Source organism: Monopterus albus, unplaced genomic scaffold (genome assembly GCF_001952655.1).
Source record: "Monopterus albus unplaced genomic scaffold, M_albus_1.0 scaffold6.1, whole genome shotgun sequence".
NCBI classification, from domain to species: Eukaryota; Metazoa; Chordata; class Actinopteri; order Synbranchiformes; family Synbranchidae; genus Monopterus; species Monopterus albus.
In genome coordinates, this window is record NW_018127886.1 from 3,977,437 (window position 1) to 3,995,529 (window position 18,093).

The following is an 18,093-nucleotide window of genomic DNA, read 5'->3' on the forward strand; positions in this document are numbered from 1 at the left end:
CCCGGCGGGCCCCCGTAAGGGGAGGCCCGGCCACCAGGCGCTTGCATTCAAGCCCCAACCCCGGGCCTGGCTCCAGGCTTAATCTATCTTAATCTATTCATAAAGGGCTTTTGCACCGCTCTTAGTCTGACCCGTCACCCAGGACCTGTTTGCCTTGGGAGACCCTACCAGGACATATAGCCCCCGACAACATAGCTCCTAGAATCGCTCGGGTACTCAAACCCCTCCACCACAATAAGGTGGCGGTTCCCCCAAATATATGGGAAAGGAGAATGTGCACGGCATGTTGCCAACATGATGCTGAGGATGAAGAGGGAGTTTGCTGGCAGTCAGAACCAGATCCTGCCTGTGTTTGACACTCTGCTCCTTCTGGACCGTAATGTTGACCTGCTCACCCCTTTGGCCACACAGCTCACTTATGAGGGTCTGATTGACGAGATCTATGGAATCAGTAATGGTTATGTCAAGTTGCCTCCTGAGAAGTTTGCACAGAAGAAGCAAGGTGAAGCAAGTAAAGATTTACTACTTCAGTGATGTAAATGTACCAGCCTAGTAATTTAAAGCCCGCATATGGTGAGCTTGACGTATATGATTCAGTTGCAGGCTGTGTATATACAGTGTCATGTGATTCGCCCAAGCCATGATCAGGCAGCACAATTTAACAAATAAACTAAACAAAAGCTTAATTCTGTGTTTACAAAAATATTACCACTGGATTTTTTTCAGTACAAGTGGTTAAATATGGGATAAAATTTATAACAAATAATACACACTTTGTGTGTGGGCTTTTAAATAATTACAGACAGGAAACATACATATAACACATACACATACATTATACAATATAAACAAATGCATACAGACAGCCATGTAGTTTATTGGTGATTGTGAGACTGTTCATGATGATGTGTTTGTGTTCCTGTCTGGTGGAAAAGTTTGCTGTAGGCTGTGCTGTTCACGATGTTGTTTTCACAGCACTTTACCCATTACTTTCAACAAGAATATCTTTCACTGTCAGGTGTGAATTATTTTTGCTTGTGTATTTTTAACTATACTACACAACCACCTTTATGTACTTGGTTCTCTGACTCAGTTTCCCTGTCGTACATATCTTGTCATTTGCTCATGACCAAAGCAAGGTATTGTTGAAAATGTTGTACCTTAGCCAGGTTACTTTTTCCACATTGAAGGTGTAATAGGATTGAGCATAAATAGACACAAAATACACACAGAAAAAAGAACCTTGGCAAAAGTGTCCAACATTAACCCTTTCGATTACTCTTGGAATGTACATGCAAGTCAGTGTAATGTCTTATTCTGCAATGCACCAAAAAGCTCCTAGAATGAACAGGATGGAAAGAACTGAGTTGGGTGTACTGCTCTGAAAATCTACTACAGATATTGATCCTTAGGTTATACATTCTAATGACTTTTCCTCTAGTGCCACCAGCAGGCAATAAGTTTTCACTTATTCAGTAAAATTTCTCTACATGTAGCCTTCACCATTCATAGTCCTCAGAAGGTAAATTGTAAAAGATTGATGTTTCATCTCGTTCTGTAAGAATTGTTTGCATTAGTTTTTCATTTCCAATGCTTAATTTACTTTTAGTGCTGCAGAAAAATATAATTTAGCCTTTACTCCATGAAAGAGGCCTGTTTTATATGCCATTTATATACATTTTTAGTTTTTGGTGACTATTTTTTACCTCTGGAAGTTTGCTTCTTAGCTTTGAACCATTTATTCACCAGACTTAAACTTCTAAAACATCAAGAAAAACTGGAAAATGGGGGTGTTGTAAATCTTTTGACCAGTATTGAACTTGCTAAACTAATAAATTCCCATCAGCCTCAGCTGTACTTTTGTGTTTAGTAAATGTTAGCATGCATACTAAACATCAGCACCCAGCCCCGCACAAAAAGCAAATTTTGACCCCTGCTTCCTTTTTCATTCAGCCTATATTACAATACCCCACACACTGACAGGTGCCATATAACAAGATAATCAATAGTATTCACTTCACCTGGCAGCGGTCATAATGTTATGGCTGATTGTTGTATATATTACATGAAATGTTTTTTTAAACTAATGGCTTACAACTGATAGGAAAAGCATGTCTGAATCGTTTATAAATCATGTTAGTTACCATTATAAATGGATTACCAGTTATCTCCTCCAGGATCAGCGCTTGAAGACCGAACACCTTTTCTTATTTCTCAGTACCGCCGCCGTTGAATTAACATACATATCCTTTTACTGATAATGAACTCAGTCCATGCCGCACTAGGAGATGTCTGCCGGTGGCGCTTGTTGCTGTGAGAGCATCTGGGCAGCAGATGGCGCAGTTGCATTTTACACAGGCAGAGTCTCAAGGTCACTGCGGTGGACTTTCGTCACTGCTCCTCCAGCAGCTGTGATGATGCGCGGTGGATGCTGCTCTCACTGAACTGCGCACCTGCATGACACCTAATGATGAAACGTCAGGCAGAAAGGGGGAAACCCACTGTCATTCATGTTGTGTCTCCATATGAGTTGCTGACACATGGTAAAGCTAACCCAGTAGCTATTGTGCTGGTGATGGGTACCACTGACTTTAGGTGTGTAACTGTTATAGGGGGATAATAAAACATTTGCAATTTTCCTGTGTAAATGCGTCAACACAAACAAAGGTATAAGGAACATCTGTGCTGATATTAATTCAAGACATGTAAACCCTGAGCTCAGTATCTAAACGCTTCCAAGTACTGAGGTGATTTGAAGGTCAAAAGATTATAGGCTAAAACTGGCATCGCCTACATTTGCTTGAAGGTTTTTTTTAGAAGTGTAGGTTACATATAATTGTTCCAACATGACTTTCATGATTGTATATTTGTGCAATAGCGCGCACAAGGTTTCAGGATGATCCATTATTGAGTTGTCTTCATTCTTCATCCGGTTTTGCTCCATCGTGAACTAGAGCCCGTCAGTGCTTCTTGTGGATGTGCTCGTTTTGTAGCTACTCCACACACCTCTCACTTATTACAGATTCTGTGAAATCCGTGAAAAGTAAAGTCAGTGCCAAAAGACGCGATCTCTCACGTGACCAGTGGCGAACCACTGCACTGGAGATTCCTGCCTGCCTCTCTGCACGTACTCATATCTGCGTCATATTTTCCGCACTCTGCCTCCTTCGGCCTCATATCAACAGAAACATGATTTCCCATATTCCACCTCAAATAAAAACACATTATTGCTCTGCATATTATAGAATATTGTCCTTATTATTACTAGCGATGCTCTTGTTGACACACAAATTCCGCATCCTCATCTTCCTAACACGGGACGTTTGACTCAGGATGGTGAACGTGCACCCGCCCTCGCCCTCGTCTACCTCCTGACTCAGCTTCAGCCAATGAGGTCGCTCCGTTTCCCCGTTCCTTCCTGGTTTCGTCTCGTTATTTAGAGCGAAGCGTCACGGACGTCTTTCTGCTTGTTCGAACGGGAGAGAGATTGCACCGTCCTTGCACACAGTTAGGCCGGAAAGGTAACTTTAACTCCCTTAATTCAGCTTTTTATGTACAAATTCTGGGCAAGACAACAACTATCAAAATTTAACGGGTGTATTCTAAGACAATGTATTAATATATCTTAATTTTCTTTTTTTTACAAAATGCATATTGCTCTTGTTCCTCGATGATAACCTTGTGTAGGCTTGTCCTTGTGTTAGCTAATGGCCTATTTGTTTATTGACGATTTTTATAAAGGCGACTGAAACCTTAAATTAGCGGTTTTATAGCTTGCAGGAGTAGTTTGTAGCCCACCGTCTATATTTAACCCAGGCCGTCAGATGGCGAGATGTCAGTCCATTTAGAGCTGCAGTGTGTGGGGGAAACCGGCGTCGGGTTGCAGCTCCAGCTTCCATCAGTCTTTACCATTTGTTAGTGTGTTTTTACTGAAATGTGTGTGTGACTATATATCACACTGTCCCAGGCTATACATGTAGACTTCCGCAATGAATGAGCTCCTAGCTTCTTGCAGCAGATTTGGGGGTGTGTCTACCGCTAAAGGAAAATGACCGGGTAAAGGAAAATTACTGGGGCAAGATGACACAAGCTCCACTGTTTCATTTCCAGTGTCTCTTAGTCATTTCTCTACTTAACAGACCTCCAGAAGGTCTATGTGCAGTCACTCAGACTGTAAATTCAACACTGTAGTTTTAAATGTATTGTTCTTGTGAATGTTTAGACTATTAAGTGATTAATGAACAGTAATAGTTTCCTTGTATAGGCTATGTGTATGCAGTCCAACACAGGATTAATTCCAATTTACGTCCATTCTGCTTACAAAACATATCAGGTATCAATCCTCAATTATTTATTTATTAGTGGGTGCCATTTTGTGCTGCCATCTTACCTTGTTGCTCACTAGTGCTAGCAGTCATTTGACAGCAAAGAACAAAAAAGGAAAAAATTCACTAAATGTGTGTGAGACATCATGGCAAAAATAAAGTATGTATGGGTTGCAACTAGTGATTTTATCCACTATGGATTAATCTGCAGATTACTTTCTCCATGTACCAAGGAATCATTTTGGTCTCTAAAATGTCATAAAATCATGAGAATCAAAGTTTCCCCAAAACCATTGTCATTTAGTTTATTTAATTGTAAAACCCAGATATTCAGCTTATGATCACAAAAGATAAGCAGTTACATAAGGATGTGCATTCTCACAAGTGATGGAATTTGGCAGTCTTTGGAATTTTTGGATGAAACAATTTCTTGGTGACATGCCTACATAGTTCCCAGTTAATAGGTTGATCAACTAATTGTTTCCTTTCTCATATTCTTATACAGTATTTGTGTGTGTGTGCGTGCGTGCTTATAATGTTTTCTGTTACCAGTATTCTGAAGGTCACTAAGGGTCATCAAATTTTGGTTTCTGTACCAAAATGGTACCTCTCTCAACACCTGCTTTTGAGAAATATTAAAGATTTTTTATTAAGTCCTTGTTTTCATTTTAACAGAGACCTTATTTTTTTTTAAATGTGGTCTAAACACAAATAGCTCCACAAGAACTGTGCAAGAACAGCCTCATCTTTAAATCAGAAATGATTTTAATTAAAGAATAATTTGACAGCATTACAAATCTGAGCAGACATTCAGTGTAAACTTTGCAGTTCGAGACCCAGCGTTAGCTAAATACAAATATATTATAGCTAAAGAGCAGGGTCTGTGGGTGTTTCATTGGTTGTGCCTCTTAGCTGCTGCCAGTGGCAAGTTTCCACACAGGAGAGATGGTGGCCATTGATTATGTTGGAGGTGCACTCTAGCTTTGGAGACTGTTCTCAGAGTTCAATTATGCATTCAGAGTGGGTAGATGAATGAGTTGCAGCTTGGATTCAGGCCAGGGTAGTTAAAACAAATGGACATCAAAAGCACAAAAGGCATCATGCCCAGACAGTCCTCATGAAAGTCTGACCTCCACTACTGGAAGTTGGAGAGATAATGAAGACTTATGAGATTTCACCACCACTAGCTGTTGTAACTCCTGTCAGTTCAGTTATATTGAGACAGAGAAGTGAAAGTTTTATTGTGCCAAGTTTTATTAATTCTTAGGGTGACGTTCCAGTTTATATTTGACTGTTTGACAGTTGTGCTTTCAGCTCTGTTTTGCAAGCATTTTGCTGTGCCGTTTTAAAATCACCTATATTAAGTAAACTGAAAAGAGATGCAGAGTGTTTTTGCTGCATAAGCCACACCTTTCTGTGACTAATCTTCACCATCCTGGCCAGCCCTGGTTACGAAATGCATTTAATTAGAGAATACATGAGATGGTTTATAGCTTTGTCTCCAAACTCCATCTAGAAATTGTTCCTGGTTTATGATTGAGCTCTTAAATTTTTCCAACTGACTGCTTTGGCTTGATGCAGTGATTCAGTAAGTTCCAGTGCAAGGTGTCTGCTCTGGCCTGTGAAAAGCACTATACTGATGTCTGTTTCCTGTTGTTTTATCTGCAGATCCAGAACCATGTCCATCCTCAAGATCCAAGCTCGTGAGATTTTTGACTCCCGTGGCAATCCCACCGTGGAGGTTGATCTTTTCACCAAGAAAGGTATTGTATGTTTGATATACATGTTCTCAAGTACTGTTTAAGCTTAAAAATTGTAGCCAAGATTGACATAACTATCTTTTGTATGTTTTGCCTAATACATAGCTAGTAAAATCTAGTTAAGGTGTAGATTAGGATGGTAAAGCCAGTGTGGTGACTCTGTTGCCAGCTCCAGGCCCAGAGAGAACCAGGTCAGATGGTGAATGTGTGAAAATAGCTCCTGTAATATCACACTGCCTCTACAGCACTCTGTTACTGTAATGGTTCCTGTTTGAGAGCACAGATAGCACTACATACAAGGTAGAGGTGTCGGGTGAATTAAATCTACAGTATGCTTCCCTCGTCTAGTTGTATGCTGCACAGTGAAGCTGCTGACATAAAACCTCTAAGTCCCACGCTGTGTGACATGTTTGTCTAAAGTTGAGGTCAGTTTATTCAGTTGCCTAAGGGCTGGACTGTGACTGAAGTTTTTTGGCAATCTAGCCTGCTGTGAGAGCTAAAACAAAATAATAGGTCAACCCACCAAATGTCCAGAGAATGTTAATGAAGCAACCTGAATGACTATTGACATGGAAGTGAGCATGGAACATGATGCACTGCCTTGGCTCAACCACTGTGTTCTGCAGCTCTACTTTGGAAGTGTTGCACCACTTTAGTGAGACTTTGCACGGCTACTGTGGTGTCTGTGTTACATAATCAGCTTGACTCTTCGTCACAGGCATACTAGAAAACCTCTTATGCTTGTTGTTAGTATGATTGTTGCCAGCCTCCCCCAGCTGCAGCCAGATGATTTGTTAAGCCTGGACTCATGGCCTCCCCCTGTCCTAAGCTATAAATCCCTTCAGAGTCACACCATCCCTGCCTGTCTATTGAGCCAACTGAATAGATTTTTGCATTTCCCCAATTTCTCTTCACATGGGTGAATCCATAATGGCCTTCCTCTTATGTATGGGCGTGCCTTGGCATCGTTCTGCAGAGGCACTGCACATGCTCAGTGGGCAGCCTGTCTTCCCCTGTTACATCACAGCCTGCTGCAGCACAATCAGTACCACTTCTTCCACACATTTTGTGTCTCGCCCTGGACAGAAAAATAATGGACAATACTAGTGTGGTAGGGGATAGTTTGAGCTGATCCACTGGCCACCATTTATGCCCTTTTCTTGCTGTAGCTTGAATACAAAGGAGCCACTTCTGCTGAAGTTGTTCTGTGCTGACAAATACCACATGATTATATCAGACCTCAAACTTAAACCTGTTTATCATGGTAGTGACTCTGGTAACAATTACACTGAAGCACTTAAACTGTAGTTTTTTTGTGTGTGTGTGTGTGTGTGTGTGTGTGTGTGTGTGTTGACATTACTCAGCACTTTAGCTGCAAATTGCCCTGTGTGTCTCCAAGGTCTTTTCAGAGCTGCGGTGCCCAGCGGTGCTTCCACCGGCATCCATGAGGCTCTGGAGCTCCGTGATAATGACAAAACGCGTTTCATGGGCAAAGGTAAGATGTCTTCACTGATTCCTGCCATAAACTGTCAGGTTACTTCTCATTTGCTCTTAACTTTAATGCAATTTCAACACTATTACACATTCTGTTGTCTTTCATCTCCTCTGATTTCTTCATTTTCAACTCTTCCATCTCCCTTCCTCCTGGTAGGAGTCAAAAGAGCAGTTAAATATGTAAATGACTTCTTGGGCCCTGCATTGTGTAACCAGGTAAATAATGTGTCAAATAACAGGATGACTCCTTAATGTATTCCTGTCCATGGCAGCATGAAGAATGGGTGTGCCTTTGGAAACTAACCTTAGCAGGCACTAACACCGATCTTTTAATAAAAAATAAAAAAAAAAATCTAATTAAGCGTACTATCACAGATGGTACTTAAGCTGTCAAGTTGTCATAGTTCTCATCACGATTATCTTTAAAGTTGCATCCTCTTAGGATCAGGTGAGGTGCTCTGTAGTCTTCTGTGTAGCCTGCTCTGCATGGCCTTCTTCTGTCTTGTTCAGTCATGGTCTGCTTGTCCCCTTGCAGGTGTCTCAAAAGCTGTTGAGCATATCAATAACACAATTGCACCTGCACTGGTTAGCAAGGTAGGACCATTTATTGTTTGACTAATATTACTTTGTGTCAGCTTCAAGTGCACAATTTGAAAAGAATGGGTAAAATACTGCATAAAACTCGCATTAAGCAGTGGCTAGTTGTTCCTTTATCTGAGCATTAACCTCATTGTTTTATAACCTTTGCATCTATAAACATGATAGGATATCTATGAACAGTTGCATTATCAGAGCTTCGATGGGAAAATTCTGAGATGCTGTGATTATTCTAACATCACAGGAGTGTTTTTGTGAACTAACAAGCTGGAATTAAACCGAGATAACCTATCTACAAATATAACGTGTAACTTGTCATGTTATTTCTAATGCAGAATGTGAGCGTTCTGGAACAGGAGAAGATCGACAAGCTGATGCTGGACATGGATGGCTCAGAAAACAAGTGTAAGATGCTACTTTACATTTGTAGGATTCTGTTTTATGGGGATGTTTCTACACCAGAGTGTTGAAACATCTTAATTCTTCAGATGGTTAATTTGTAGGATTAACCACAAACAAAACTTCCATCTGGTTATTTTATCTATAACCTGGTTATACTGGTTTCACTCTAGAGAAAACTGAGTGTCCATTACACAGGGACCATCAGACACCAAGTTGTATTTTTAACATTCAGGTGTTTTTAAAAGACTACACAGACATCAATATGCACTTGCACCTTATGTTTATATAACAGAAATATTAGTCAGGACTTTATTACTTCTAGGTCATGTATTATTCATTTTACCCTATGTTGCCCAGACAGTACTGGGCAAAAACAGTGAATAATACAGATGTCAGACAGTAGTGTTTCATACATGTAGTCTTGGAAAAAAGTACACACAATACACTGAAATATTTTTATCTGTCCTGTCTCAGCTAAGTTTGGTGCTAATGCCATCCTGGGCGTCTCCCTGGCTGTGTGCAAGGCTGGTGCAGCAGAGAAGGGCGTTCCCCTCTACCGCCACATTGCTGACCTGGCTGGCAACGCTGAAGTCATCCTCCCAGTGCCTGTGAGCATGATAGTGCAATTACCCAAGTCATGTACCGCAGGCTTTTTATAAACTCTTGATGCTTAGAGGCCTAAGAGGCATGTACCATCAGCATTTATCCAAACAATCATTATATTCCATTAAATTTAAAGTGGCTCCTCTCTACTTCCCTTTTAGGCTTTCAATGTAATCAATGGAGGCTCCCATGCAGGCAACAAGCTGGCCATGCAGGAGTTCATGATCCTGCCAGTAGGAGCCAGTAACTTCAAGGAGGCCATGCGTATTGGTGCTGAGGTCTACCACAACTTGAAAAATGTCATCAAGGACAAATATGGCAAGGACGCCACCAATGTAGGAGACGAGGGAGGCTTTGCCCCCAACATCCTGGAGAACAAGGAAGGTGAGTGGAAAAGATCAGAATGATAGGAGCGTCATTACAAGGCAGCAGAGTAGTTAATACATTTCTTGTTGTGATCTGTCTTGAAAGCAGTACATTCTTAGACTTCCCAATGAGGGTACTTCACTTATCCCATCACTCTTGGGCAGACACATGGTCTCTAAATTTAGGCCTTAACTCGGTACCAAATGCACTGAGTGCCAGACTCTGACTCCAGTGTCAAGTCAAGGTACTGATGTGGCAAATTCCACAGTGGAGCAGAGTTTTCGCTATTTGTGAAAAGGAAACCTTTTAATTTTTCTACCAACATCTGTCACAATTTTACTGTAGTGTGTTGTCTTTGTCTCAGCTTTGGATCTGCTGAAGAATGCCATTGCCAAGGCTGGCTACACAGAAAAGATTGTTATTGGCATGGATGTGGCTGCCTCAGAGTTCTACAAGGATGGAAAGTATGACCTGGACTTCAAGTCTCCTGACGACCCAAGCCGCTACATCTCCCCTGACAAGCTGGCTGACGTTTACAGGAGCTTTGTCAAAGATTACCGTGGTAGGGTTTCAACACATATGGTCTGATTTACAGCCTGAAAACCCTTATTTTGACCTGTGGTTGCTGCACTCCAAGATCAAAAAGATTACAAGGTATTAACAGATGTCCATTTAAGCATGAATGACATGTAACCAGACTAGTTTTATCAAGCTTTTTCATCTTAAATAAATCCAGTATACTGCAGGATAGTATGCATCCATTATAGTATAAACAGAACTATATGTGCATGTGCTCTGTCTGCAAATGTAATGCTTTGGTTCACACTCAAGCTCTGAAACCCACTATACTCTACTGTCACAGTTGGCAGCTAGCTTTGAACATAGTGGATCAGCTAGCTATTTGTTACACTGCCCTCAAGTGGCCAAAAAATCAGTTTCTGTTAAAAATGGCTGCTGACCAGTATGTCCTCTTAAGATGTTTGCTATGTGAATGCTCATAACACTTGTTCTTTCCCTCTTCCTGTCCTAACAGTGGTATCCATTGAGGACCCCTTTGACCAGGATGACTGGGATGCATGGTCCAAATTTACAGCCAGCACCTCCATCCAGGTGGTGGGTGATGACCTCACCGTCACCAACCCCAAACGCATCTCCAAGGCTGTGAGTGAAAAGGCCTGCAACTGCCTGCTGCTTAAAGTCAACCAGATCGGTTCTGTTACCGAGTCTCTGAAGGCGTGAGTGTCCACAACAGAGCAATGTGATCACACTGGTTTGCAAATGTTAGCGTGTCAGCTGGCTTACAGGGCTTACATGTAACTGCTCTTTTAGCTGCAAGATGGCCCAGAGCAGTGGCTGGGGTGTGATGGTTAGCCATCGCTCTGGAGAAACGGAGGACACCTTCATTGCTGATCTGGTGGTTGGTCTCTGCACTGGACAGGTAAAAAATATTAGCTTGATGTCAGTAATGTTGAGATTTTTAAAGCTGACTATTCAAACTGTACTACAGTTGTAACTTTTAGATGACAGATTGCATGTCATTACATTTGCTTCCCAGATCAAGACGGGTGCACCTTGCCGATCTGAGCGTTTGGCCAAGTACAACCAGCTGCTCAGGTGAGTCTGGTCTAAAAATATGCACACAGATGCACAGAACTTTATGAACAGTAGCTGTATGGTTGCAGTGGTAGAAAGTAATTCAGTACATTTGCTCAAGTAATGTACTTAAGTACAGTGTTGAGGAATCTGTACAGAATATTTTTACACTGTTGTATTGCTACTTAAGTAAAGGGTCTTGAGTACTTCTTCCACCACTGTGTTTGTCACTCTTCAAGGTGCCAATATTGCACATTTTCTGAGGCTATAGATCTGTTCACCATAACAAACTGTCATCATTCTCGTTCAGGATTGAAGAGGAGCTTGGCGACAAAGCCCGCTTTGCTGGCCAGAACTTCAGACACCCCATCTGAGCATTTCTTGCTCCCTGGGCCTATGTGTGTTCATTGCTCATAAGTAACCCCACACATCACACTAGGTCACCTGCCCTGTCTGGAGTGAAGATGGAAAGAAGACTGCTGAAATCCAAGGTCCAAGTCTGTGGCCTGTGGTGGGGGGGAAGCTACAGTACATCGTAGTACAGCCACAGTTCAGCTCATCCTCAAGCTATGCTTTAGCTCCTGAATAGTGTTGGTTCCTGTGTCTGTGTAGCTGTGTGAGAAACTTTTGTTTAGCTTCTTGTGGGCGGTAGTGGTTTTTTTGGTCCTCCGAGTATTTGAGCTACTGTAACTTTAGTATGGCTCTGCCTCGAGCATCAGTAAGAGTACTGTATATGCAATGTGTCACATCTGCCAGAAATATATAATAAACAATATAGTTTGAAATGTTTTGTGATTGCATTTTATTTTCATACTAAAGCCTTGTTTTAACTTTGAATGATTGTATCGATTGATGAGTTTATAATTTAGACTCTAAACTGCCCATAGGAGTGAGTGTGGGGGTGTGGTTCTCTGTCTCTGTCAGCTCTGTGAGACTGGAGACCTGTCCAGGGTGTACCCCGCCTCTCACTCAATACCAGCTGGGATTGGCTCCAAACCCCCCTGTGACCCTCTTAAGGATCAGTGGTATAGCTGATGGATGGATTTATAACTCTGTAACTGACACCCAAAGGAAAAAAAAAACTGAAGTTTTTAAAATATCTTAATAAAAAAAAAAAACTTGTATATTCTTGCTGTAGCTCATAATGATTGCAGTCAAATTATAGCCACAAATCATCAAGACCTAATTACTTTGCCATCAGTGACTGCTCCTGTCTGTTTGAAGTGTGTTGATGTAATCAGAGGACAGACAGGCAGAAACATGAGCTCGGTGCTCTGGGACATTTCTACAACCCAGGGGAGAAAAAAAAAACAACCCAGAAGCTGTATGTGGGGTCTTTTGGGTCTTTTTTTAAGACTAAGCTTTGCCGAGATAAATGAGCCTCTATTCAGCAGTAGTATGGTACATCAGGGGATTGCCTGCTGGGTCTGTGCCACACCAGTGAACCTTTTGTGAGCCCTGTCTGAACCTATACCTATTGTTTAACCATCACCAAGGAGATGTATCACAAAGATGATGTCTATTGTACAGTGGCATACACAGAGCCAGTGAAGTCCTCTGTTGCAGACTTGTAGTGACACATAGCTAACCTAAATCTTTCTTAAATGTGAACGATTTCAAGCAGCTTTCACATAAGGTTACAACTCTAGAGAGTAAATGTGGGTGACTAGACCATCGATATTAAAGCATGTTATTATAGTCGGAAATTCGTGGGTTTCTTTGAGCTGGCTATGCTTAATTTCTTTTCTTTGAGATCTGCGCCATCTAGTGGTCTGATCTAAGGAGTACACACTTCTCTAACACTCCTTGCAGAGAAAACGGTAGCAGCACCAGGGCAACTAAAATGTTTTTACCACAAGCGGTGATGGAAGAAGTAGCTTCTTTAAAGTAAAAGTACTGCATTCAAAATGTTACTTATGTAAAACTAGCCTACAAATTACCATTGAAACAAACTAAGTACTGAAAGTAAAAGTACTCATTATGCAGAATGGGACATTTCACTTTATTGGGTTTTAATTAAAAGCTGAGCTACTCTTCACTAGCTTAGCCTGTAATTTGAATTATTGCTGCATAGCTTGTGAATTTTCCACCAGAGATCAATAAAGTGTTATGATTGTATAGTTTTATTTTTAATTAATCTGATTCTGAAAAATAACAAAAAAAAACTTACAAAAATAAATGTAGTGGAGTAAAAAGTACAATTTGTACCTCTAAAATCTAGGGAAGTTGAAGTATAAAGCAGCACACAATGAATATACCCAAGTAAAGTAGGCTGCAAAAAACTCAAAATTGTACTTAAGTATAGTACTACTTGAGTAGACTAAATGTAGTTACTTTCCACCACTGATCACAAGAACATAGCATAAGATTTAATTTATTCTGACTCATTAAAACATTTAGGTATGTTTCAAAAAGTTGTTGTAGATATATAAAAACCTAAATCATATTTTCAACCAAAAAATAACTGCAAACCAGAAAAACGTGCTGAAGACAGCTCCTGCAGAAATGATGTCTGAAAGCACCAGAGATGGTGCATCTGAGAAATTAAGTCATTTACACTAAGACTATACTAGCCTATAGGCATGTGACAAGAATAATTCAAACAGCTTAACATAAACCATTCAAAATGTACAAAGAGTGTTTCCACAGCACCTATACCCTCCCCCAAGGAGCAGTGATGAAAATAGGTGAAACCCACCTGCCAACCTGATACATGCCACAAATACATAATGTGCATGTGCTGTTAGTAAAACAAACATCAGTGAAAGCGGTTGCTGCTGCATTCTCATAAAACTTCAGTTATTCTAGAATACATAATTATTATTTTCTAATTTGTGATGAAGTTTATATTTGTAACTATTTTACCTCATTTAGAGATCTATGTTACAATTCCTTTCAATGCTGGATTTAATTTAAATTGTAGTGGTATGTGGTTTGTTGTTTAGATATTTTCTAAATAATTCTTCCCATCATTCTTTCATAATATATCCATATCGCTGTTTGGTTGGTTCTATTCTAGGCCTATCTTAGGGCTATTGTTTTTTTCTTATTGGTTTTTAGCTACAGTATGCGTTATATATAATGTAAAATACAGCAGTGGAAAGTAACTAAATAGCTACAGATGCAACATTAAATGTAATGTACACAGTAATGCATTAATGATTTGAATTCAATAGTATCATATAGGTTATGTATTAATGTGAAATTTGTCATTCCGCATAATGAGTAGCCTACTTTTAATTTAGTATTTTAAGTAGCGTTTGTGTTGATGCTAATAGTTTTATAGTTTTACTTAGGCTATGCAACATTTTGAATTCAGGACCATTAGGCTATTTTTACGCATATTCAGTAAAGCACTTCACTTAAATCCTCTATTATATTCTCTTTTCCTGCACTCATCGACAGTCCAAACATATTCTGGCAGTGTCACGCGTTTCTGAGAAAGAAGACAGACCAAGACATCCTGAGGACTCTCTCGATGGATGTTCCCAGTTTTGACCGGTGGGTGACGGTATTTTACCGGTTGAACTTTGAGAACCCCCCAACTGTTCTCACCCCAAGATGAAGAAGGATGCTGTCATGCTGAGTGCTTCTGACACACACTAGTCTGAGCATCCCGGCAACGATTACTCCCTCTTTATTCTCAAGTTCATCATTTATGACAACATTATACCAAACGTTGTCCGCTCCGTTAGCGACATAAGAACAGAAATACAGGTGGCACTGCAGCTGTTGTGCTACTCTCTGTGGTGGCGACACTTGGCTAACTAACGTTGGCTAATTGCCCCTGCTGCTGCTGCTATTGTTTGCAGTCTCTCATCAAACAAACCACAGATGTTGTAGATCAAGCTCTTTAAGGTAAGTGCTGAGCTGCAACCAGCCGTCTTCTTTGCCTTTGACGTTCATCAGCAGACAAGGAAGAAATGACAAATATGAAGGAATAGTTTGCAAACGTTCGACTGTTAACGTACACCCTTGCTTGCTAGCTATTTGGCTAATTAGCATCGGCTAGCTAGTTAGCTGATAGACTTGTTTGCCCCTTGCTGTTGCTAGTTACCATGAACTAACGTTAGCGGCTAGCTCCAGTGACTAGCACTGATTGGGAATGCCAAGTAGGTGCAGTGTAATGTCTGGATACAAATAGCTTCTTGACACTGGTTAGCATAGAGCACATGCACTGCGAACAACGGGACCTTATTTTATTAAACGGGTTTTGATTTTAACATGCACCTGACCTTGTACACCTCCTAGCAAGCGCTTTCCCATTTTGAATTATCCTGTGGAGCATCTCTGTTGCAGAGAGTAGTCTGAGCCCATTCAGCTATTGTCATTAGCTCTGGAAACGTTAGCTGGCAAAGCTAACTTGCTGTCTTTGTGTGGCAGACTTGTTCTCAATTATTATCTCGTGTACAGTTTGTAATTATTTACGAGTTTGCTCAGGGTTGGCGGTAAACAAAAGTAACACCGGATAAGACCACACACATGCTGGCTTGTGAAAAAAAGATGCAATGCTTGTAAAGTCTTCATCGGAGAAATTTGTCAACATATTGAACCAGCACAATTGGCATTAAGTATTTTCACCTCTGACAGGCAGTTCAGAGTAGTTCCAAACATTTAGTAGCAGTAGGGAATATGTAAGGTACAAGAACAGTGGTATTTGCTGAGTTGGTGCTTCTATCAGTGAGGTGTCTTTTTTTAAGTTATAATTTGTAAGTTTAAAAATGATAAAAGATAATTCATCGACTTCCTTGGCAATAAAAATTCTGCGTAATATGCCTTTTAAAAATAACATTCTAAAGGTGGCTTATGTCCATTTTGATTTCTCTAACCTAAAAAAAGCAGAGCTATTAAAAGCTAGTGATTTATTTTTATTGAGTACTTATGACTCACTTCTGACTTATTCACGTTCTTTCGCCTTGTACAGCCTACATAGCGCTGCCCAACTGTAGATATCACTGTAACTAATGAACATATGCTATGCTCAATGATCAGAGGAGTGAGAAACTTTTGTTTTGCACAATAAATGCCAAGCTATTTTCTGTCCACTGAAAGAATGTGATTAAATGTTGACAATAAAGCCACATTTACTTACTTGTCAAAGTGCTGGCTATAAGGAAATCTTTATTAACCTAATAAATACCTGAGATCTTGACAGCGCTGCATTGTAAAGCATTATGTTTAATGACTGTAAACAACCTAACACAGGCAGGTTTTAGTACTATAACTGTCCAGTCATTGCCACCTCTTCATTCTCCTAATAATGACATGACACTGTAAAGAGAGGTCACTGAACTGAATTTACACATTGCTAACATCTGTGATGTCTGTGATAATTACATACTGTGGTTTACTTGCTTAGAACATATACAACCATATGGGCAGACATGTTTTGTGAGGAATAGCGTTTGTTATAAGACTGTGAATTTATTTATCAAATGAAATGCTTAATATGTCTTTGTCTTTGAAAAAGAAACATCTTAAACCACAACCTGTTCAATCAGACTGTAGATTTCACTGTATTGCAGTTGATTAACTTGTTGAGCTGCTCAGGTCTTGGATATGGCGCATCTGATGTTTTGGTCACGTTGAATTCAGACAGTAGTTTAGTGGATGTGATTTAGATTTTCTTTAAGTAGCACTTAGACTGTAAACCTGCTAGGCGGCTACAGAGGTCTGCATTACAGGCTATATGTTGATTACTACTGTAGCACATCTCTGACAGAAAAGAACCTTAATGCTTGGTTTATGGTTTTTGTAGAAGGAGAATTCTTTAGGTTCACCCAAGAGGATAATTTTGAATTGCTTAAAATGGACCATATGTGGTATTCATCTCTCTAGTTTGTTTCTTTCATGTTATTCCCAGGTGGTGAGTTCAAAGGTCAGAGGAGGTCAGTGTTTGTTGTTTCATTTTGAATGGCATCTCAAAAGCAGCAGTGGTAAAATTACTTTGAATCACAGTGACACACCCTGCCCATCGACTGTTAATCTAACTGGGCTAGCAGCAGAGTAATGATAAGAGAAGTGCAATAAACCCACTATTTTTCTTTAAGGACTAATGTGTGTTTCAGTAATGGCAGCTTCCTGTGAGTATTATGTGGCAAATGGAAGGCCAGACAATGTTATGGAAAATCCCTTTTCACTGTGCTCTGACATCTCTTTGTTGGATGATTTGTCAATACACATGCTTAGGAATTCGGTGTTTACACGCTGCGCTCGAGTGGCATCTTGCTGTTTTTCACCTAGATGCCGTCACTGCATTTTTCCTTCACCACCAATTGTCATGAAAGATGATTCCCTGTTGTAATGTGTGGGTCTAGTCTCAGAGCTATTTGAGACATTGTGTTGCAGCACAGGATGGTGCTATAACCTATCATTGGTGTGGCTAGTCTGTACAGTAAAAGAGTCATTTTACTTTCAGCAGGGCTCTTGTGTTTCAAAGAAAGGTGATTGTATTTTGTTCAAGGATTTCATACACAGTATGTGAGATGTCTGCTTTTCAGTTCAACACAGTAAATAATGGGTAATCAAGCATCTTTACACATCAGGTTTATAATCAGAAAAGTGTGTTGCCTTGTTTATTGTCTAATGGCTGAAAAGAGGAGGCGGTGAATGGTAAGAAAGCAAGTGGATAAACTGATTTAGCTTTTTCCTTCACAGTCCTTGATATCAGTTTCATTGTAAGATATCTGGCTGTTACCTAGAAAATTAATGCTCTGAACAAAGGAGCAATGTTTGCTCAAAGACCTCTTGATGGGCCATTCAAGTGCTGTATATTCATTAAAAATAACAATCTGTCAGCACTTACTGACAGCATGCACAACAAGCCAAGCTCTCTTTATTGTTCTCCGAAGATGTTTTTTCGGTTTCCGTGCCAAGAGCTGGGTAATTGGCTGTAGCAAAGCCTTGCATGTGTTGTTTTAAGATATTGGACTGACATGTACAGGGCACACTGG

General features: G+C 40.3%; 3 protein-coding genes across 5 annotated transcripts in view; 2 read left to right on the plus strand and 1 right to left on the minus strand.

Annotated features, from left to right (window-relative positions):
• Window positions 1-2,938, minus strand: part of ca6 (carbonic anhydrase VI) — an 11,826-nt gene extending 8,888 nt beyond the window's left edge. The window contains exon 1 of the mRNA XM_020618054.1: window positions 2,145-2,938. The gene's annotated coding sequence lies outside the window, so the exon portion shown is untranslated. The remainder of the gene's footprint in view (window positions 1-2,144) is intronic.
• A 479-nt stretch (window positions 2,939-3,417) lies between these two features.
• Window positions 3,418-11,929, plus strand: eno1a (enolase 1a, (alpha)). Its single transcript, XM_020618067.1, has 12 exons — window positions 3,418-3,521; window positions 5,994-6,088; window positions 7,485-7,580; window positions 8,115-8,173; window positions 8,512-8,581; window positions 9,053-9,186; window positions 9,343-9,565; window positions 9,912-10,109; window positions 10,581-10,782; window positions 10,877-10,985; window positions 11,103-11,161; window positions 11,451-11,929. The coding sequence occupies exons 2-12, from the start codon at window positions 6,004-6,006 to the stop codon at window positions 11,512-11,514; spliced, it is 1,299 nt and encodes a 432-aa protein (XP_020473723.1). The 5' UTR covers window positions 3,418-3,521; window positions 5,994-6,003; the 3' UTR covers window positions 11,515-11,929.
• Window positions 11,930-14,588: 2,659 nt separating this feature from the next.
• The window catches only part of rerea (arginine-glutamic acid dipeptide (RE) repeats a), a 137,578-nt gene continuing 134,073 nt past the window's right edge, over window positions 14,589-18,093 (plus strand). For 2 of the 3 annotated variants that reach the window (XM_020614862.1, XM_020614853.1), the window contains exon 1: window positions 14,590-14,998. The gene's annotated coding sequence lies outside the window, so the exon portion shown is untranslated. Of the gene's footprint in view, window positions 14,999-18,093 lie in introns of all 3 variants that reach the window. The other variant, XM_020614887.1, reaches the window with a different exon arrangement.

Bases quoted from the DNA above. Each gene is read 5' to 3' on its own strand.
- eno1a (XM_020618067.1), top strand. From the start codon at position 6,004: ATGTCCATCCTCAAGATCCAAGCTCGTGAGATTTTTGACTCCCGTGGC. The intron at 9,566-9,911 runs GTGAGTGGAAAA...TCTTTGTCTCAG, and splicing joins CATCCTGGAGAACAAGGAAG to CTTTGGATCTGCTGAAGAAT. The intron at 10,783-10,876 runs GTGAGTGTCCAC...CTGCTCTTTTAG, and splicing joins GTTACCGAGTCTCTGAAGGC to CTGCAAGATGGCCCAGAGCA.